General features: G+C 43.6%; 2 protein-coding genes and 8 non-coding genes across 10 annotated transcripts in view; 5 read left to right on the plus strand and 5 right to left on the minus strand.

Moving 5' to 3' along the window:
• The window catches only part of LOC117967274 (U1 small nuclear ribonucleoprotein 70 kDa-like), a 31,821-nt gene extending 21,735 nt beyond the window's left edge, over positions 1 to 10,086 (minus strand). Inside the window, exons 1-5 of the mRNA XM_059020226.1 lie at positions 9,731 to 10,086; positions 4,085 to 4,238; positions 3,189 to 3,251; positions 1,454 to 1,508; positions 191 to 255 (exon numbers count right to left, since the gene is read on the minus strand). Coding sequence (XP_058876209.1) covers positions 191 to 255; positions 1,454 to 1,508; positions 3,189 to 3,251; positions 4,085 to 4,231 — 330 coding nt within the window. The 5' untranslated portion in view covers positions 4,232 to 4,238; positions 9,731 to 10,086. The remainder of the gene's footprint in view (positions 1 to 190; positions 256 to 1,453; positions 1,509 to 3,188; positions 3,252 to 4,084; positions 4,239 to 9,730) is intronic.
• Positions 704 to 789, minus strand: LOC131729969 (small nucleolar RNA SNORD35). Its single transcript, XR_009323839.1, has one exon. It is a non-coding gene; the product is annotated as a small nucleolar RNA SNORD35 (small nucleolar RNA).
• On the minus strand, positions 1,794 to 1,879 carry LOC131729966 (small nucleolar RNA SNORD35). Its single transcript, XR_009323836.1, has one exon. It is a non-coding gene; the product is annotated as a small nucleolar RNA SNORD35 (small nucleolar RNA).
• Positions 3,353 to 3,438, minus strand: LOC131729967 (small nucleolar RNA SNORD35). Its single transcript, XR_009323837.1, has one exon. It is a non-coding gene; the product is annotated as a small nucleolar RNA SNORD35 (small nucleolar RNA).
• Positions 4,920 to 5,005, minus strand: LOC131729970 (small nucleolar RNA SNORD35). The gene has a single exon (XR_009323840.1). It is a non-coding gene; the product is annotated as a small nucleolar RNA SNORD35 (small nucleolar RNA).
• A 1,286-nt stretch (positions 10,087 to 11,372) lies between the features above and the next one.
• On the plus strand, positions 11,373 to 20,415 carry rps11 (ribosomal protein S11). The gene is made up of 5 exons (XM_059020225.1): positions 11,373 to 11,511; positions 14,577 to 14,708; positions 15,784 to 15,859; positions 17,380 to 17,509; positions 20,187 to 20,415. Exons 1-5 carry the CDS (start codon positions 11,497 to 11,499, stop codon positions 20,308 to 20,310), a joined length of 477 nt encoding a protein of 158 aa, XP_058876208.1. The 5' UTR covers positions 11,373 to 11,496; the 3' UTR covers positions 20,311 to 20,415.
• Positions 13,273 to 13,358, plus strand: LOC131729965 (small nucleolar RNA SNORD35). Its single transcript, XR_009323835.1, has one exon. It is a non-coding gene; the product is annotated as a small nucleolar RNA SNORD35 (small nucleolar RNA).
• Positions 14,882 to 14,967, plus strand: LOC131729971 (small nucleolar RNA SNORD35). Its single transcript, XR_009323841.1, has one exon. It is a non-coding gene; the product is annotated as a small nucleolar RNA SNORD35 (small nucleolar RNA).
• On the plus strand, positions 16,875 to 16,960 carry LOC131729968 (small nucleolar RNA SNORD35). The gene has a single exon (XR_009323838.1). It is a non-coding gene; the product is annotated as a small nucleolar RNA SNORD35 (small nucleolar RNA).
• LOC131729964 (small nucleolar RNA SNORD35) lies at positions 18,260 to 18,345 on the plus strand. The gene has a single exon (XR_009323834.1). It is a non-coding gene; the product is annotated as a small nucleolar RNA SNORD35 (small nucleolar RNA).
• Positions 20,416 to 21,906: the final 1,491 nt, after the last annotated feature.

Genomic DNA, 21,906 nt, shown 5'->3' on the forward strand with positions numbered 1-21,906 from the left:
GGGGTGTTTTTTCAAACACAGCAGCGTTTAAATGTTTAAATCTCAATTTGAATGCCTGCCGGGTCTTTTTTTATTAAACTTTATGGTGCTTCGTGATGTTTGAACACGACAGGCACTATATAAAAACAAAAACAAAAACAGTTCATTATTATTAGAAAACAGTGAACACGTCGAGGATAAATTCTCTTACCACTCGGGCCACGAAGAGGGTCTTGAAAGCATCGCCCTGAGCGTTGGGGTCATTGTGGGGGTCCCCTAAAAACAAGGGAAAAGGAAAACAAAGATTCAGACAACCTACTCTAGACACACTGTGGTGACGGGTTGATAGAAACAGCCTTGCTTTCGAAACTCCCCCGATAACTGATCACCTGGGCTGGTTCCAGAACTGCACAATTATTATTTGATTATTGTTTGGGTCCCTTTAGATGTTTATTTAGCAGACGCCTTTATCCAAGGCGACTTACAGAGGCTAGGGTGTGTGAACTATGCATCAGCTGCAGAGTCACTTACAACTACGTCTCATCCGAAAGACGGAGCACAAGGAGGTTAAGTGACTTGCTCAGGGTCATACAGTGAGTCAGTGGCTGAGGTGGGATTTGAACCGGGGACCTCCTGGTAACAAGACCTTTTCTTTAACCACTGGACCACACAGCCTCCTGTATAGATGTAACTGGGAATGTCATTGAAAGTTTGATCTGATCTCTGAGCTGCATCAGCTGTTGCCGTGAGGCAGAGTCGTCAGAGCCTGGAGGGCTTGGAAGACCATCGTGAGAAAAAACATCACCTGCAGCTCAGAGACCACACGATATTCCTTACTACTACTAATAATAATAATAATAATAATAATAATAATAATAATAATAATAACTGAAAGAGAAACATTAGATATTCAACCAAGATATTCGACCCTGAGATTTATAACCCTAAAGGCATTGAAAAAAGCTGAGGCTGGAAAAGTCTCTCAGTGTCTTCAGTGTGAATTCAATGACTAACGACTAGAAGTCTCTCTCAGGGTCTTCAGTGTGAATTCAGTGACTAACGACTAGAAGTCTCTCTCAGGGTCTTCAGTGTGAATTCAATGACTAGAAGTCTCTCTCGGGGTCTTCAGTGTGAATTCAATGACTAGAAGTCTCTCTCAGTGTCTTCAGTGTGAATTCAATGACTAACGACTAGAAGTCTCTCTCAGGGTCTTCAGTGTGAATTCAATGACTAACGACTAGAAGTCTCTCTCAGGGTCTTCAGTGTGAATTCAATGACTAGAAGTCTCTCTCGGGGTCTTCAGTGTGAATTCAATGACTAGAAGTCTCTCTCTGGGTCTTCAGTGTGAATTCAATGACTAGAAGTCTCTCTCAGGGTCTTCAGAGTGAATTCAATGACAAAGTCTTTATCAGTGTCTAATGTTAATTCAGTGAGCGACGAATGGAAGTCTAATGGAGCCCGGATGAATACTTACACAGCTTCAGCTCTGTCTCCACGTCGCTCTGTCTCTTCTCGATCTTCTCTCGTCTCTGTAACGAAAGGGGGAGGAGCGGTTGTTAAAATCTGTCCAGTGTGGACAAGAATAATAACCAAAATGCGACTGTTGTAAAAATCAGACAGCCACCCTTTACCAGCGAGTTATTAACAAACTGAGCAAAAGAATGTCTTAATCTAACACTGGCATTGATGAACTGACGAGGCCATTCGTCAAAAGTTAAATTGACCGAATTCTAAACTGCTTTTTATACGAACATGACTCTCTGGGGTGGTGATCTCAGGTTCTCTCTCCTCCAAATCTTTAACCCGAGCGTCTCCGAGCTGCATCAGCTGTTGCCGTGAGGCAGAGTCGTCAGAGCCTGGAGGGCTTGGAAGACCATCGTGAGAAAAAACATCACCTGCAGCTCAGGAGAACGGCAGCCGTCTCTCCCCCCAGAGACGCGCAGACCGGCTGAAGAAACGTTTCTTCATGAGGTTTGACTGCGCGTCGCGGGGACTGGAACCTGGTTTCTGCGACTAATTAAGCTGGTGTAGACTTTAAATTCGTTTTCAATTCTACGATTCTTAATGTGGAAGCTTTTTTAATTTATTTTTTAAATTTAGTCATCGCCAATGGTTTTTTAACCCCTCGTTTTCTCCCCAATTTGGAATCCCCAATTATTATTTGCATCCATCGGCCACAGGGGGTCGATGTTGTGCGGTGAACCGTGGATTCCCCTGCTGACCTAAGCCCTCCCTACCCGGGCGGCGCTCGGCCAATTGTGCGCCGCACCCCTGGGAACCCCCGTCCACGGGCGGCAGTGACACAGCCTGGATTCGAACCTGCGATCTCCAGGCTATAGGGCGCGTCCTGCACTCCCCGCGGAGCGCTGTAACCGGACGCGCCGCTCGGGAGCCCCTGGTTTCTGCGACTCGCTTAAGATGGTGTAAATTTAAAATTCATTTTCAATTCTGCGATTCTTAATCCGGTAGCTTTTCTGACTGGATACACACACACGCGTTTTCTAAAAAAGAGCTTAACAAAAAAAAAACACACCACTAAATTTGGTCCTAAAAGATATTAATTAATTAGGTCGTACTTGTAAATTGCCTTTAATTAAGAAGCACTTCACTTACAGGCAGCCCCCCCCACCCCACCCCCCACAAATCCATTCATTAAAGAAGCAGTTGATTTATATATAAAGAAAAACAAACAAGATGTCCTCCCTTCACATCTACAACCGAGCACCAAAGGAATGAGATTAAGCTCCACACTAGCCCTATTAAAATCCAAGGGGGGAGGGAGGGAGGGTGAATTTCCCCTTCATCCTGGCTGCTCACGTTTTTACTGCCTTGTTAAAAAAGTTTCAGAGCGTCTCTAATTCAGCGTTTAGATCTGGGGTGTCAAACTCAGGTCCTGAAGGGCTCCCCAGTGTCTTCTGACTTTCGTTCCACCCATCCACCCCTCCACCCCTCCTTCAATTACTTAAAATCGGTCTGATTATATGATTAACTGGGCAGATTTAACACATCTCTCCAGGCCTTCAACATGTTTTAAAGGGCTGTGTGTAATTTTGAAATCAAGGGCTTTGTTTTAAAACAGCTTTTCAAAAAAAAAAAAAAAGACCTTGATATGAACACGTGTCCGATCGAACAAATAACGAGATTGACGAAAACCAGAAGACCCCCCCCTCCTCTCCACCAACCCCCCCGCTTCAGGTGGATTCCCGTACCTTTCTCTCCAAGCGCTCGTCTCTCGTTTCCGCTCTGGTGGGTGGCGGGGCGTCGCGAGGGTCCTGAAATAAATCAACACAAACACATTTCAATTTTCCCCATTGATAAGCACGCAGCCTTTCTATCAACGGCAGGGACAGCAAACCGCATGCTTCAGCGTCTCCGAGCTGCATCAGCTGTTGCCGTGAGGCAGAGTCGTCAGAGCCTGGAGGGTTTGGAAGACCATCGTGAGAAAAAACATCACTTGCAGCTCAGGAGAACGGCAGCCGTCTCTCTCTCCCCTCCAACCAGCTGAGAAAACGCACGCTGCAGCTGTTAATTATTATTATTATTATTATTATTTATTTCTTAGCAGACGTCCTTATCTAGGGCGACTTACAGTCGTAAGCAAATACATTTCAAGAATGTATTTGAATGTATTAGTTAAGGGCTTGAATGCTGAATGCTCACCAGAGTCTCAACACCGCACGGGCCAGGACTGCGTGTGTTAAATGAGAATTGAATGACCCCCTCCCTCAGGGTGGGGTGCCTTGATAAACACTCGTTTCTCGTTTATCACACACTGCCCCATGCAGCAATCTCCATGCATTACCCGTGCGCTTTCTCACCTCAAAGTGTCTGATGAAGGGGCTGATCGCAGAGTAGGGCTGGTTGTGGTGTCTCAGTGTGTGTGTGTGTGTGTGGGGTGTATCTCAGAGTGTGTGTGTGTGTGTGTGTGTGTGTGGGGGGGTGGTTCAGTGTGTATATACAGTTATATTACCCCTGCGCTCTCTCTCTCTCACCTCAAAGTGTCTGATGAAGGAGCCGATCCCGGAGTACAGCTGGTTGAGGTGTCTCAGTGTGTGTGTCTCAGTGTGTATATACAGTTATATCACCCCTGCGCTCTCTCTCTCACCTCAAAGTGTCTGATGAAGGTGCCGATCCCGGAGTAGGGCTGGTTGTGGTGTTTCTCGTGGGGCAGTTTCTCCAGGGGGGGCAGGTACGGTACGGGGTCCCGAGGCGCGAACAGCGCCAGCAGGTTCGGAGGAAGGAACTGCGTCATTCTTCACCTGAGAGAGAGAGACAGAGACAGAGAGAGAGAGAGTTACACACTGAGAATACTAGAACAGAGGTGGGCAGCTTTATTTCAATAGAAACCAGAGAGAGAGAGAGAGACAGACAGAGAGAGACAGAGAGAGAGAGACACTGAGAATTATGCGATACCTACAAGAGGTGGGCAGCTTTATTTCAACAGAAACCATGGAGAGTGAAAGAGAGGGGAGAGTGAAAGAGAGGGGAGAGTGAAAGAGAGGGGAGAGGGATGAGAGAGAAAGAGAGAGGAGAGGGATGAGAGAGAAAGAGAGGAGAGGGATGAGAGAGAAAGAGAGGAGAGGGATGAGAGAGAAAGAGGAGAGGGAAGAGGAGAGGGAGGAGAAAGAGAGGAGAGAGAAGTGAGGGGAGAGAGAAAGAGAGTGGGGAGAGAAAGAGGATGGGAGAGAGAGGAGGGGAGAAAGAGAGGAGAGGGGAGAGAAAGAGGGGAGAAGAGAGAGAGTGAGGAGAGAGAGAGAGAGAGAGAGAGAGAGAGACACACACACACAAAGAACAGCATCTTCTAAAATACAGCAAACTACATTTTAATGCTTCTGTCGCAGCCGGTCTGCGTGGACAGAACTAAAGCTCAAGGTGTTAAGGGTGCGATTAAAGAAAATGAATCTCAGGGTCTCCTCTTTATATATAAAAAAAACAAACTCTGAGCTGCATCAGCTGTTGCCGTGAGGCAGAGTCGTCAGAGCCTGGAGGGCTTGGAAGACCATCGTGAGAAAAAACATCACCTGCAGCTCAGAGCGAAGATGAAAACACATCAATAAAAAGGCAGAAATGAAAGGCTGATGAATTAGCCCACTGTCTGTCTGCGTCACCCAGCCCCCCAGATAGGAACCCACAGACAGACAGGACAGACAGACAGGACAGACAGACAGAGAAGAGAGACTGACCAGATCGCTGTTCTGCACAGAGTTTGAACAACAATAGCAATCAATAATCAATCAATAATCTATCTATCTCTATCTCTCTCTCTCTCTCTCTCTATCTGCTGTGTATAAAATTGAAAACATATGAAAGAATGTTTTTAAAAAATGTACACAAAAAGTTTAGAAGATTAAATTATTAGAATAGAATGTTCATTCTATTGAACATTCTATTTTAATAATCATGACCCCATCCACATAGTTTTTGTATAATTACAATTCTTGAACAACAAGTTTACTGCACTGTTTACTTTTCTTTTTAAAAAGCTGAAGGGCTTTTGCCCGAAACGTCCTGAAAATAAGGTTTTTAATCTTTAAAAAAAATAGTGTACATTAATAAAAATTCATATATATATAGATAGATATATAGAGACAGATCGATAGATAGACAGATAGATAGATAGAGATACACAGATAGATAGATAGAGATAGATAGATAGATAGAGAGAGAGATACACAGATAGATAGAGAGATACACAGATAGATAGATAGAGATAGATAGATAGATAGATAGAGAGATACACAGATAGAGATAGAGAGATACACATAGAGAGAGAGAGATAGATAGATAGAGAGATAGATAGATAGAGAGATACACAGATAGATAGATAGAGAGATAGATAGAGAGATACACAGATAGATAGATAGAGAGATAGATAGAGAGATACACAGATAGATAGATAGAGAGATAGATAGATAGAGAGATACACATAGAGAGAGATATAGATAGATAGAGAGATACACAGATAGATAGATAGATAGATAGATAGATAGATAGAGAGATACACAGATAGAGATAGAGAGATAGATAGATAGAGAGATACACAGATAGATAGATAGATAGAGAGATAGATAGATACACAGATAGATAGATAGATAGATAGATAGATAGAGAGATACACATAGAGAGAGATATAGATAGATAGAGAGATACACAGATAGATAGAGAGATACACAGATAGATAGACAGACAGATAGATAGATAGATAGATAGATAGAGAGATACACAGATAGATAGATAGAGAGATAGATAGAGAGATACACAGATAGATAGATAGAGAGATAGATAGAGAGATACACAGATAGATAGATAGAGAGATAGATAGATAGAGAGATACACATAGAGAGAGATATAGATAGATAGAGAGATACACAGATAGATAGATAGATAGATAGATAGAGAGATACACAGATAGATAGATAGAGAGATAGATAGATAGAGAGATACACAGATAGATAGATAGATAGAGAGATAGATAGATACACAGATAGATAGATAGATAGATAGATAGATAGACAGACAGATAGATAGATAGATAGATAGATAGAGAGATACACAGATAGATAGATAGAGAGATAGATAGATAGAGAGATACACAGATAGATAGATAGAGAGATAGATAGATAGAGAGATACACAGATAGATAGATAGAGAGATAGATAGATAGAGAGATACACATAGAGAGAGATATAGATAGATAGAGAGATACACAGATAGATAGATAGATAGATAGAGATAGATACACAGATAGATAGATAGATAGATAGATAGATAGATAGATAGAGAGATACACAGATAGATAGAGAGATAGATAGATAGAGAGATACACAGATAGATAGATAGAGAGATAGATAGAGAGATACACAGATAGATAGATAGATAGATAGATAGAGAGATACACAGATAGATAGATAGAGAGATAGATAGATAGAGAGATACACAGATAGATAGATAGACAGATAGATAGAGAGAGAGAGAGATACACAGATAGATAGATAGACAGATAGATAGAGAGATACACAGATAGATAGATAGAGAGATAGATAGATAGAGAGATACACATAGAGAGAGATATAGATAGATAGAGAGATACACAGATAGATAGAGAGATAGATAGATAGAGAGATACACAGATAGAGATAGATAGATACACATAGAGAGAGAGAGATAGATAGAGAGATACACAGATAGATAGATAGAGAGATAGATAGATAGATAGATAGAGATAGATAGATAGATAGAGAGATACACATAGAGAGAGAGAGATAGATAGATAGATAGATAGATAGAGAGAGATACACAGATAGATAGATAGATAGATAGATAGAGAGATACACAGATAGATAGATAGATAGATAGATAGAGAGATACACAGATAGATAGATAGATAGATAGAGAGATACACAGATAGATAGATAGATAGATAGATAGATAGATAGATAGATAGATAGATAGATAGATAGATAGATAGATAGATAGATAGATAGATAGATAGATAGATAGAGAGATACACAGATAGATAGATAGAGAGATACACATAGAGAGAGAGATACACATAGAGAGAGATATAGATAGATAGAGAGATACACAGATAGATAGAGAGATACACAGATAGATAGATAGAGAGATACACAGATAGATAGATAGAGAGATACACATAGAGAGAGAGATAGATAGATAGATAGATAGAGAGATACACAGATAGATAGATAGAGAGATACACATAGAGAGAGAGATAGATAGAGAGATACACATAGAGAGAGATATAGATAGATAGAGAGATACACAGATAGATAGATAGATAGATAGATAGATAGAGAGATACACAGATAGATAGATAGATAGATAGAGATAGATAGATAGATAGATAGAGAGATACACAGATAGAGATAGAGAGATACACATAGAGAGAGATATAGATAGATAGAGAGATACACAGATAGATAGAGAGATACACAGATAGATAGAGATAGATAGATAGATAGAGATACACATAGATAGATAGAGAGATACACAGATAGATAGATAGAGATAGATAGATAGAGATACACATAGAGAGAGATATAGATAGAGAGATACACAGATAGATAGATAGAGATATAGATAGATAGATACACATAGATAGATAGAGAGATATAGATAGAGAGATACACATAGAGAGAGATAGATAGATAGAGATACACAGATAGAGATACACAGATAGAGAGAGATACACAGATAAATAGATAGAGATATAGATAGAGATAGATACACATAGATAGAGATATAGATAGAAAGATAGAGATACACATAGATACACAGATAGATAGAGAGATACACATAGATAGATAGAGAGAGATACACAGATATATATATATATATATATATATATATATATATATATATATATATATATATAGATCTATCTATCTATCTATCTATCTGTGAAAAACTGCTATGTACCAACATTAAAAAATAAAATGGTAATTTAGGTACATAAAAATGTGAATTGATTAAAAAATATATAATAATTACAAGCCCTTCAGCTATATATATATATATATCTCTATCTATCTATCTATCTATCTATCTATATATATATATATATATATATATATATATATATATATATATTAGATATTGTATTACTTATTGTATTACATGTATTGTAACACTTGAAATGTATTTGCTTACGATTGTCAGTCGCCCTGGATAAGGGCGTCTGCTAAGAAATAAATAATAATAATAATAATAATAATAATAATAATAATAATAATAATAATAATAATAATATAGATATATAAAGAGATGATGTAGATAGAGAGGAGAGATACACCCAAGTTTACTGCTCTATGTTTGACTTTTCTTTCTACATAACTTTAAGGACTTTCGCCAGAACCGTCCTGAGAAATTATATTTTAATAAACTAAACCTTGTGTGTACATCAAAATGTATACACACACATTAAACCAATCGGGTTTTTTTTTTTTAGCTTTCTTCTCAAATAAAAACGGTCGAAACTCTCCTCAGTATATACGACAACCTAAACTTAATTTTATCGTTGTTTAACAATTCAGATAAATTCGTTTTAAGAACAGTTATTCCGCCCCGTATATAAATCATGTACACTCTGGACAACTTAATAATAATAATAATAATAATAATAATAATAATAATAATAATAATAATAATAATATTATTATTATTATTATTTATTTCTTAGCAGACGCCCTTATCCAGGGCGACTTACAATCGTAAGCAAAAACATTTCAAGCGTTACAATACAAGTAATAATACAATAAGAGCAAGAAATACAATAACTTTTGTTCAAGTAAAGTACAAGTTTGACAAACCACAATTCAATAATACAGCAGATAATAGTGATAGTTACATCAGGATATACAAACTCGTACGGTATTAAATTTCTGACCAGCAACACAACAAAATCAAGTGAATTATCTTCTTTTCTCACAGAAAACAACAATAAACACACACTTAGGTTTCTCGTAACCCCAAAACTCGACACAAACGCTAAAGTATAAACTTCAGTTACAATTAATTTACGAGCCAATATAATCCAACCAAGGCCTCTCTGTTGACTTTAATTTCTGAACCAAAAAAAAAAAGGGTTACGCTTAAATATAACCGTGTAAATCTGCTAAACACTTAACTCCGAGCGTATTTTAAGCACGAATGAGGGGAAAAATGTTATTTTTTTGTATCGTTTACTTCAGATTTTTTTAATTTTTTTTGTATGTGAAATTTGAGGCCTTACCGTTTTTTACTGCAGCATCCACTCCTCGCGCCGGCGTTCCTCAATGAAAAACACAACGATTTATTTTATTTTAAAAACAAAAAAAAAAACACTTTTTTCCCGGCGGTTTGTCTCCTCAGAAGTGTTGAATCTCGTCGGATTATATCTCCCTAACCGTCTCTCTTTTTTTTGTATTTTCGGTTTTTAATTTTTTAGTTGTTTTTCAGTTTCAATACCGAATTTTCTCCCGCCCTTCTCCACGCGCGTCTCTCGGTCGACGAGAAATGTCTCGAAATGGCGGCTTGCTTGGCGGATAGACCCCTTTCACGTCGCGACAGATCACGACAAGCCGCTCAGAAACAGAATCGAAATTGCCCCGCGTTTACGATAGAAAGTAGAGGGGGGGGGGGCGTCGCCATAGGGAGGAGCGAATGTTCGAAGAGGCGGTTGCTAGGGGCGGTTGCTAAGGGCGGTGTCCTGTTGCTGTGGGTCGGCGGCGGGTAGAAACGAAGCGGGGGTGTCCTGAACGTATAATGTAAAAAAATAAATTTATTTCTTAGCAGAGAGAGAGAGATATTATTATTATTATTATTATTATTATTATTATTATTATTATTATTATTATTATTATTATTATTATTTATTTCTTAGCAGACGCCCTTATCCAGGGCGACTTACAGTTGTTTCAAGATATCACATTATTTTTACATACAATTCCCCATTTATACAGTTGGGTTTTTACTGGAGCAATCTAGGTAAAGTACCTTGCTCAAGGGTACAGCAGCAGTGTCCCCCACCTGGGATTGAACCCACGACCCTCCGGTCAAGAGTCCAGAGCCCTGACCGCTACTCCACACTGCTGCCCTCTCTCTAAATAATGTTAAACATTACACTAAATAATGTTTTTTGTTCTCGAAAATAATAATAATAATAATAATAATAATAATAATAATAATAATAATAATGATAATAAAATCGGAGGTAAAACTATTGTATTTGGAAAACGTATAAGCCCAGCTGTGTAAAGTTGTTTTTTTTTTAATTCTCTGTACTCTATTTATACATTATAAATATGTAATGTCTTAATATAAATATTATCTCTCTCCTCTCTCTCCTCTCTCTCCTCTCTCTCCTCTCTCCCTCTCTCCCTCTCTCCCCCTCTCTCTCCCTCTTTCTCCCCCTCCCTCACTCCCTCCCTCTCCCTGTCCCTCTATCCCTCTCTCCCTCTCTCCCTCTCCCTCTCCCTCTCCCTCTCTCCCTCTCCCTCTCCCTCTCCCTCTCTCCCTCTCCTCTCTCTCCCTCTCCCTCCCCCTCTCTCCCCCTCCCCCCTCTCCCTCTCCCTCTCCCTCTCCCCTCTCTCCCTCTCTCCCTCTCCCCCTCTCCCCCTCCCTCCCCCTCTCCCTCTCTCCCTCTCCTCTCTCTCCTCTCCTCTCTCCTCTCCCCCCCTCTCCCTCCCCCCTCTCCCCTCCCCCTCCCCTTCCTCTCCCTCTCCCTCTCCCCCCTCCCTCCCCTCCCTCTCCCTCTCCCTCTCCCTCTCTCCCTCTCCCTCTCCCCTCTCCCCCTCTCCCTCTCCCCTCTCCCCTCTCCCCTCTCCCCTCTCCCCTCTCCCTCTCCCTCTCTCCCCATTGCAACAAGTTTGCCATCAACATGCCTTTGCCAGTAATGGAAGCCGGGCGCCCTCCTCCTCTCCGCTGGCTTCATGCCCTCTCCCCGACGTCACGTCCGGCCCGCGCTGACTTGGACCCCTCGCGCCGGCGGGCGGCCTCTTTTCCTCTCGACGAGCGAAGATGGCGGATACGCAGGTGAGCGCCGCGCGGCAGCGTGGGGATGAGAAAAAACAGACAAAATGCCGTCGAAACTTCAAATAAAACCGTCAAACCCGCATATGAAAGACTTCTAGTCAGGGCTCAGTCGGGACGCGGGTTTGTTGAAGCGAAAGAAGTTCCCAAATCGCCTTTTAATTGCGTGTGTTTTTCGTGTAGCTGAGGCAAGGTGTCGATACGACTAGGCCCTGTCTCGCTTTAAAAAAAAAAAAATGTATTTTTTTAAATATATATCAAATAAAACGATCTTTTTATTATTATTTAAGGACAGGTTACCGTAAATATATTTAAAATTAAAATAAATCTTAATTTTAAAAGCCACGCCTGGCTTAATTAATTACTTGTAATTTGGTGGGACCTCACTGTGTTTGTGATTTTATTTAAATTATGTATTTTTTATACACTGTGTAAGTCAAGCTCGCTCATTTTTGTTCGTGAAAGCATTCAAAATATTTTTTTCTTGGGGGGGTAGCGAGTTTGCAAAATCTAACTTGATTATTCCTAACTATATCGCGATTATTTATCAATGCACGCTGTCTTACTCGCTTGTCACAACCGTGGCATATAAAATATGAAAAAAAAAACACGTCGATTTGCAGTTTTATGGATGATTTTAACGCGGCTATCGATTTCCGTGGAGTTTTTCGTGGTTCACTAACCATTTAAGATCCGCCGTTCACTTGAAATTAAAGTTATTTGAAATTATCTACCCGATGGACGTCATTAATTTAATATAACGTACCTGTCCTGAACGTGTAACTCGTTTTTGAGGTACAAAAAAAGTATTGCAGATATTATTATTTATTATTATTATTATTATTATTATTATTATTATTATTTTAGCAGACGCCCTTATCCAGGGCGACTTACAATCGTAAGCAAATACATTTCAAGTGTTACAATACAAGTAATACAATAAGAGCAAGAAATACAATAACTTTTGTTCAAGCAAAGTACAAGTGTGACAAACCACAATTCAATAATACAGCAGATAACAGTGACAGTTACATCAGGATATGATTAAATAGTGATAGTGACATCAGGATATGATTAAATAGTGATAGTTACATCAGGATGTGATTAAATAGTGATAGTTACATCAGGATGTGATTAAATACAAAGTACTACAGGTTAAACACTTGGCAGATTACAGTACTCTGAAGTACAGGATTAAATGCAGTAAAATAGGGGGCAGATAAGAGCAAGTAAAGTACATTTAAGGAAGGGTGATGGATATAAGCTTCTGCGAGATCACTTAAATATTTATTATTATTATTATTATTTATTATTATTTATTATTTATTATTATTTATTATTATTACCAGAAGTAGATGTCCCATGCAGGTCTAGTTTCAAGTATAGTATTACAAGTCACTGTTTTTTATATGTAGAATAAGCCCGAAACGTTATGCTAAGATTTATTGAGGCGTTTAATAGTCCTGGAAGATAAAAACACTGATAAAATTATATAATGTACAATTTATTATTATTAGTTTATTTTAGCAGACGCCTTTATCCAAGGCGACTTACAGAGACTAGGGTGTGTGAACTATGCATCAGCTGCAGAGTCACTTACAACTACGTCTCACCCGAAAGACGGAGCACAAGGAGGTTAAGTGACTTGCTCAGGGTCACACAGTGAGTCAGTGGCTGAGGTGGGATATATAACCCCCCCACAGTATAGCGATTGCTCGCTTTCACCCCGTGTGTGTGTAAAACATTATTTTGAGGGTCCTGAGCTGCAAGTGATGTTTTTTCTCACGATGGTCTTCCAAGCCCTCCAGGCTCTGACGACTCTGCCTCACGGCAACAGCTGATGCAGCTCAGAGACACAGGGAATAAATATAGATGACCGCCCCAGTAAAACAAGGGAGTGGTTGTACAGTGTTTGCTAGCCTGTTTGTTTTTCTGTGGGTCTCTCGCTGTATCGCGGCCCTCGATATATAGCGCCTTTGTATTGGACCCCGACACCCGCGATAGATATATCGAGTGGGTGGTGTAATTAATTTTTTTGTCTAAAAAACTCTGGTTAACGGTTCCCAACCCCGCTGCCTGGGGACCCCCCCCCTGTGTCTGCAGGCTTTCATTGCAACCGATCTCTCAATTACTGAACTAGACCCTTCACTGAACTGATCATGTGCTTCATTAGACCCTTTTAATTGTTTTTGCTTCTTAAAACAGTTGCATAGTTAAAATAACTTGTGAAATGTTTATTATTATTTATTTCTTAGCAGATGCCCTTATCCAGGGCGACTTACAATTGTTACAAGATATCACATTATTTTTACATACAATTCCCCATTTATACAGTTGGGTTTTTACTGGAGCAATCTAGGTAAAGTACCTTGCTCAAGGGTACAGCAGCAGTGTCCCCCACCTGGGATTGAACCCACGACCCTCCGGTCAAGAGTCCAGAGCCCTGACCACTACTCCACACGGCCGGTTTGAAATCCACAACTGGTTTAAGAGCTGAAAACAGTTTAAAAGGGTCTAATGAAGCAAATTATCAGTTCAATGAAGGGTCTAGTTCAGTGATCGAGAGATCAGATGCAATGACAGCCAGCAGACACAGGGGGGGGCCCTCAAAAACAGGGTTTGGGAAACACTGCCCTCTAGAGGACAGACTGGGTCATTACAAGCAAACACAAGAGCTACATTTAAATAAGAAGCTAACAAAATTCTCCACCCGCATGGAGAGGAGTCCGGTTCATCTCTGAACTTTGTTGAGTCGGATTTTAAAGGATCCCAGTGATTCAGCATCGACAGCGTGGCTCTGGAGCCCACGGTAAACCAGGGCTGGGAATCGGACTCCTGCTGCACAGCAGTGTGATCCAGTCCTGGTTTCACTGAGTTTAATAATCAGACACACCCTGAGCTTGTTAGCTAGACACACTGGGGGCTGATCAAGCTGGTAGTGAAACCTGGAGTGGATCACACTGCTGTGCAATAGGAGTCTGATTCCCAGCCCTGGTAACCCAGCTCTTGGTAATTCTGCATAAATGAATGAATCAAACCCTAATTTGTGATATTTTTTACCCCCTAAGACCGAGAGAGCTTACCAGAAGCAGCCCACCATCTTCCAGAACAAGAAGAAAATTCTTCTGGGAGAGCTGACCAAGGAGAAGCTCCCGCGCTACACCCGCAGCGTGGGACTCGGGTTCAAGACCCCTAGAGAGGTGAGGGTCTCATTCCTGCACCCCTCTGCCTCCCCTCCCTCCTCCCTCACCAGCCTCTCTCCCAGGCTTTCACGTTCCTCTGGGGGGCTGGGTGACGCAGACAGACAGTTGGCTAAATCATCAGCCTCTCATTTCTGCCTTTTTATTGATGTGTTTTCATCTTCGCTCTGAGCTGCAGGTGATGTTTTTTCTCACGATGGTCTTCCAAGCCCTCCAGGCTCTGACGACTCTGCCTCACGGCAACAGCTGATGCAGCTCAGAGTTTGTTTTTTAATATATAAAGAGGAGACCCTGAGATTCATTTTCTTTAATCACACCCTTAACACCTTAAGCTTTAGTTCTGTCCACGCAGACCGGCTGCGACAGAAGCATTAAAATGTAGTTTGCTGTATTTTATAAGATGCTGTTCTTTGTGTGTGTCTCTCTCTCTCTGGTCTCTCCTCTCTCTCTCTCTCTCTGGTCTCTCTCTTCTCCTCTCTGTCTCTCTCTCTCTCTGGTCTCTCCTCTCTCTCTCTCTCTCTGGTCTCTCCTCTCTCTCTCTCTCTCTGGTCTCTCCTCTCTCTCTCTCTCTCTGGTCTCTCCTCTCTCTCTCTCTCTCTCTCTCTGGTCTCTCCTCTCTCTCTCTCTCTCTGGTCTCTCTCTTCTCCTCTCTGTCTCTCTCTCTCTCTGGTCTCTCTCTCTCTCTCTCTGGTCTCTCCTCTCTCTCTCTCTCTCTGGTCTCTCTCTTCTCCTCTCTGTCTCTCTCTCTCTCTGGTCTCTCTCCTCCTCTCTGTCTCTCTCTCTCTGGTCTCTCCTCTCTCTCTCTCTCTCTCTGGTCTCTCTCTTCTCCTCTCTCTCTCTCTCTCTCTGGTCTCTCCTCTCTCTCTCTGGTCTCTCTCTTCTCCTCTCTGTCTCTCTCTCTCTCTGGTCTCTCCTCTCTCTCTCTCTCTCTGGTCTCTCTCTTCTCCTCTCTGTCTCTCTCTCTCTCTGGTCTCTCCTCTCTCTCTTTCTCTCTCTGTGGTCTCTCTCCTCTCCTCTCTCTATCTCTCGGTCTCTCTCTCTCTGGTTAATCAGTGCTGTGCTCCTGCTGTTCCAGGCTATCGACGGAACTTACATTGACAAGAAATGCCCCTTCACGGGCAACGTGTCGATTCGGGGGAGAATCCTGTCTGGTGAGTAACAGGGACTGAGAGAGGGAGGCTGTAGTGATGAGAGCCGAGGAGGGACTGGGAGGGAGGCTGTAGTGGTGAGAGCTGAGGAGGGACTGGGAGGGAGGCTGTAGTGGTGAGAGCTGAGGAGGGACTGGGAGGGAGGGAGGCTGTAGTGATGAGAGCTGAGGAGGGACTGGGAGGGAGGGAGGCTGTAGTGATGAGAGCCGAGGAGGGACTGGGAGGGAGGGAGGCTGTAGTGATGAGAGCTGAGGAGGGACTGGGAGGGAGGGAGGCTGTAGTGATGAGAGCTGAGGAGGGACTGGGAGGGAGGCTGTAGTGATGAGAGCTGAGGAGGGACTGGGAGGGAGGGAGGGAGGCTGTAGTGGGTAGAGCTGAGGAGGGAGGGAGGCTGTAGTGATGAGAGCTGAGGAGGGACTGGGAGGGAGGGAGGCTGTAGTGGTGAGAGCCGAGGAGGGACTGGGAGGGAGGGAGGCTGTAGTGATGAGAGCTGAGGAGGGACTGGGAGGGAGGCTGTAGTGATGAGAGCTGAGGAGGGACTGGGAGGGAGGCTGTAGTGATGAGAGCTGAGGAGGGACTGGGAGGGAGGGAGGCTGTAGTGGTGAGAGCCGAGGAGGGACTGGGAGGGAGGGAGGCTGTAGTGGGTAGAGCTGAGGAGGGAGGGAGGCTGTAGTGATGAGAGCTGAGGAGGGACTGGGAGGGAGGGAGACTGTAGTGATGAGAGCTGAGGAGGGACAGGGAGGGAGGCTGTAGTGATGAGAGCTGAGGAGGGACTGGGAGGGAGGGAGGCTGTAGTGATGAGAGCTGAGGAGGGACTGGGAGGGAGGGAGGCTGTAGTGATGAGAGCTGAGGAGGGACTGGGAGGGAGGGAGGCTGTAGTGATGAGAGCTGAGGGGGGACTGGGAGGGAGGGAGGCTGTAGTGATGAGAGCTGAGGAGGGACTGGGAGGGAGGGAGACTAGTGATGAGAGTTGAGGAGGGACTGGGAGGGAGGGAGACTGGCTGCCGTTCTCCTGAGCTGCAAGTGATGTTTTTTCTCACGATGGTCTTCCAAGCCCCCCAGGCTCTGACGACTCTGCCTCAGGGCAACAGCTGATGCAGCTCAGAGACTCGAATGTTTTCACAGAGTTCCTTTTATCAGTGAGTTTCAGTTTGTCATCTTGTAAGATTTAGTTGAAAGGTTTTCAAAGTGGAGGATCTCGAACCTGCTGCGGTCTCCTATCACAAGCGATACAGACCTCTATTACGACACATCATGTAAAGAAAGCATCGCGATTCATCGAGACACAGTGAATCGCTCCAGCCCTGGCTATAGGACTACAGCTCCCAGCATGCCTCTGCACCCGCAGCCATGGCGAGGCATGCTGGGAGCTGTAGTTCTTTATGCTGCGGTCTCCTATCACAAGCGATACAGACCTCTATTACGACACATCATGTAAAGAAAGCATCGCGGTTCATCGAGACACAGTGAATCGCTCCAGCCCTGTGTTGACTTCTCTCTTTCTCTCCTCCTCTTCGTCTCAGGTGTGGTGACTAAGATGAAGATGCAGAGGACCATTGTGATCCGCAGAGATTACCTGCATTACATCCGCAAGTACAACCGATTCGAGAAACGCCACAAGAACATGTCTGTCCACCTCTCACCTGCGTTCAGGTAAGAGACACACAGAGACTAGCTTTAGTGTCTAATATCAGTCCTGTAGTATTTCATGTTAGATTTCTGAAACTCCACGTTTTTCAATTAAGTGAAGTCTCTGGAAAACTACACAGCGGTGTGGAATTCAATATGTTAACAAGGGAACATTATTCAGCAGCTTTCACTGGACTCTATGAAGCTGAGGGAGTTCATTCTATATAGAGGGGGTGGAATTCAATATGTTAACAAGGGAACATTATTCAGCAGCTTTCATTGGACTCTATGAAGCTGAGGGAGTTCATTCTATATAGAGGGGGATGATGCAAAACTTTTGGCCACAGCTGTACATGATGTATGGTAATAGAGGACTGTATCGCTTGTGATACAGCATAAGGAACTACAGCTCCCAGCATGCCTCTCCATGGCGGTGGCTGCAGAGGCATGCTGGGAGCTGTAGTCTTAGCCAGCAAAACGTGTTAATTCTGTATACATTGTGATGCTTTAGACCAGAGCTGTACACTCAAATTACAAACTGACAAAAAAATTAAATATCATGTGGTGACTTCTAGTGGTTAGTCATTGAATTCACACTGAAGCCCCCCCCCCGAGAGACTTTTCCAGCCTTAGCTTTTTTCAATGCCTTTAGGGTTATAAATCTCAGGGTCTGTAGTTGAATATCTAATGTTTCTCTTTCAGTTGTTATTATTATTATTATTATTATTATTATTATTATTATTATTATTAAGGAATATCGTGTGGTCTCTAAGCTGCAGGTGATGTTTTTTCTCACGATGGTCTTCCAAGCCCTCCAGGCTCTGACGACACTGCCTCACGGCAACAGCTGATGCAGCTCGGAGACGCTAAAACACACACACTTCTTTCTAGATTTGTCCCTCTCCAGAATTTCACACTTGATCACCGTTTGTAATCTAGCAGAGGAACAGAGCTCCTACTTGAGTTAGATCAATAAATCTTCTGGGGTAATCTCTGGAATTCAAGTCAAAGCTTGGACTGGCTATAGGACTACAGCTCCCAGCATGCATCTGCACCCGCGGCCATGGCAAGGGATGCTGGGAGCTGTAGTTCTTTAACTCTAGAGCTCTGCTGTGGTCTTGTATCACAATACAAATCATTTCAACACGTCGATTCAGCTGCCTGCCACAGTGTAACACAGCCAGTGTCTTTATAGAAGAGCCAGCGCCCCCTAGTGACCTGACACGTGGGATTGCCGGCAGTGCCCTAGCCGTGCACTAGATGGCGCTATCACTAATATAAATGAACCGGCATGAGTCAGGCAGCTGAATCGACGTGTTGAAATGATTTGTATTGTGATACAAGACCACAGCAGAGCTCTAGAGTTAAAGAACTACAGCTCCCAGCATGCCTCGCCATGGCTGTGGGTGCAGAGGCATGCTGGGAGCTGTAGTCCTATAGCCAGGGTTGGAGCGATTCACTGTGTCTCGATGAATCGCGATACTTTCTTTACATGATGTGTCGTAATAGAGGTCTGTATCGCTTGTGATACGAGACCGCAGTATAAAGAACTACAGCTCCCAGCATGCCTCACCATGGCTGCGGATGCAGAGGCATGCTGGGAGCTGTAGTCCTATAGCCAGGGCTGGAGTGATACACAATACAATAACTACGGCAGCGCAGCTAGAACTGAAGAGCAGCTCCTGAACTCAGTCAAAGCAACGCAGATTTAAACTGTAACTGAAATAGTGTTTTTTTTCCTGAGTGTAACCTCTCTCCTCCCCCTCTCTCTCCTCTCTCTCCTCTCTCCTCCCCCTCTCTCTCCTCTCTCCTCCCTCTCTCTCTCCTCTCTCCTCTCCCCTCTCCCGTCTTTCCTCTCTCTCCTCTCTCCCCTCTCCTCACCCCTCTCCCCCTCCTCTTCCTCTCCCCCTCTCTGTCTTCTCCACTCCCCCTCCCTTCTCTCTCCTCTCCACTCTCCCTCCCTTCATCTCTCCCCTCTCCTCTCTCCCCTCATCTCTCCCTTCTCTCCTCTCCTCCTCCTCTCCCTTCTCTCCTCCTCTTTCCCTCTCCTCTCCCTCTCCTCTCCACTCTCCCTCCCTTCTCTCCCCTCATCTCTCTCTCCTCCCTCTCCTCTCCTCTCTCTCCCTCCTCTCCTCTCCTCTCTCCTCTCTCCTCTCTCTCTCCTCTCTCCCTCCTCTCCTCTCCTCTCCTCTCCTCCCCCTCTCCTCTCCCTCTCCTCTCTCCTCTCCACTCTCCCTCCCTTCTCTCCCCCCTCCCTTCTCTCCCCTCATCTCTCTCCACTCCCCCTCCCTTCTCTCCCCTCTCCTCTCTCTTCTCTCCTCTCCTCCTCCTCTCCTCTCCTCTCCTCTCCCTCTCCTCTCCACTCTCCCTCCCTTCTCTCCCCCCTCCCTTCTCTCCCCTCATCTCTCTCTCCTCTCCCCCTCCCTTCTCTCGCCCCTCTCCTCTCTCTCCTCTCCTCTCCCTCTCCTCTCCACTCTCCCTCCCTTCTCTCCCCCCTCCCTTCTCTCCCCTCATCTCTCTCCACTCCCCCTCCCTTCTCTCCCCTCTCCTCTCTCTTCTCTCCTCTCCTCCTCCTCTCCTCTCCTCTCCTCTCCCTCTCCTCTCCACTCTCCCTCCCTTCTCTCCCCCCTCCCTTCTCTCCCCTCATCTCTCTCTCCTCTCTCTCCTCTCCTCTCCTCTCTCTCCTCTCTCACCTCCTCAGAGATGTTCAGGTTGGAGACATCGTGACAGTGGGGGAGTGTCGTCCTCTCAGCAAGACTGTCCGCTTCAACGTCCTCAAGGTCACCAAGGCAACCGGCGCCAAGAAACAGTTCCAGAAGTTCTAAATCCATCGTCAATCAATCGAGCTAGCGAGTGATAGAATCTGCCGCCTCGCTGTGTCCTTTGCAGTGTAGGATGAAATAAACACCAAACCCGTTTATAAAAACAGATCTTCTGTGTCTGCGTGTCTGCTTTACTGAGCGTGTGTGGAGATCTGAATAAGAGTCCTATTGCAAAGTCATGCCACAATTCAGTATGTTAACAAGGGAACATTATTCAGCAGCTTTCATTGGACTCTATGAAGCTGAGGGAGTTCATTCTATATAGAGGGGGTGGAATTCAATATGTTAACAAGGGAACATTATTCAGCAGCTTTCATTGGACTCTATGAAGCTGAGGGAGTTCATTCTATATAGAGGGGGTGGAATTCAATATGTTAACAAGGGAACATTATTCAGCAGCTTTCATTGGACTCTATGAAGCTGAGGGAGTTCATTCTATATAGAGGGGGTGGAATTCAATATGTTAACAAGGGAACATTATTCAGCAGCTTTCATTGGACTCTATGAAGCTGAGGGAGTTCATTCTATATAGAGGGGGTGCAATTCAATATGTTAACAAGGGAAAATTATTCAGCAGCTTTCACTGGACAGAGAGACACCCACAGACGGAGAGCGAGACACAGACAGATACATAGACAGTAATAAGGCCGGTTTTTCATTTCTGATCGGGACGCCTCTCCATCGGGGGGAGTTTTCTGAACTCATTTAAATGTAGCTCTTGTGTTTACTTGTCATGACCCAGTCTGTCCTCTGACCCAGGTTCAAATCCCGGCACAGCCACTGACTCCCTGTGTGTGTGTGTGTGTGCGTGACCCTGAGCGGGTCACTTCACCTCCTTGTGCTCCGTCCTTCGGATGAGATGTCAAACAAACGAGCTCCTATTGGAAGTGACTCTGCAGCAGCAGTTGTTGATGATTCAGAGTTCTGGTCTCTGCTGAAGTCACTTTGGAGAAAACCGTCTGCTAAACGATTAATTCTTCATCATCATCATCAGAATAATATTTCAATGTTTTTATGTCATCAGACATGCAGTTTCTGAATCCGTCCACCAGGTAGCGACGTGGTAAATTTGTCTATTTGTGGCTACGTTAATCCTGTTTAAATATTGTGCTACCTTGTCAATAATCGAGAGAGTGTGTTCATGTAACCACAGTTGCTCTTCCCTTGTCCATTGTATTAAAGCTTCTTAAAACTGCCTCCGAGTGGAGTCATCAGTCTTTTCATATTACGGGATTGTACCTACTTCAAAGAAGCGCTGTGTGGGTGCGTCGATCTGTGTGAGGTGCTGGGCTCTGGACCTCACCAGCGCCCCCTGTACTTTGACAGCTCTTTCAGAGACTCGTTTACACTCAAGGTAACATTCTCAGTGTCCTGCACCTTCACCCACATCACACCACTGGTGGTAGCGGTGGGATATTTTAGTTTGATTCAGATAGATAGATAGATAGATAGATAGATAGATAGATAGATAGATAGATAGATTTAACATAAAGTAAAAAGGGAAGAAAGAAAGACAGATACAAGGAAAAAAAGATAGAAAAAGAAAGAAACTGAACCATAATCTTGAGGAATAAAAGAAGGAGAGAGGCTGGGGTGCCA

The sequence above is a fragment of the Acipenser ruthenus genome, unplaced genomic scaffold, assembly GCF_902713425.1.
Source record: "Acipenser ruthenus unplaced genomic scaffold, fAciRut3.2 maternal haplotype, whole genome shotgun sequence".
Classification (NCBI taxonomy): domain Eukaryota; kingdom Metazoa; phylum Chordata; class Actinopteri; order Acipenseriformes; family Acipenseridae; genus Acipenser; species Acipenser ruthenus.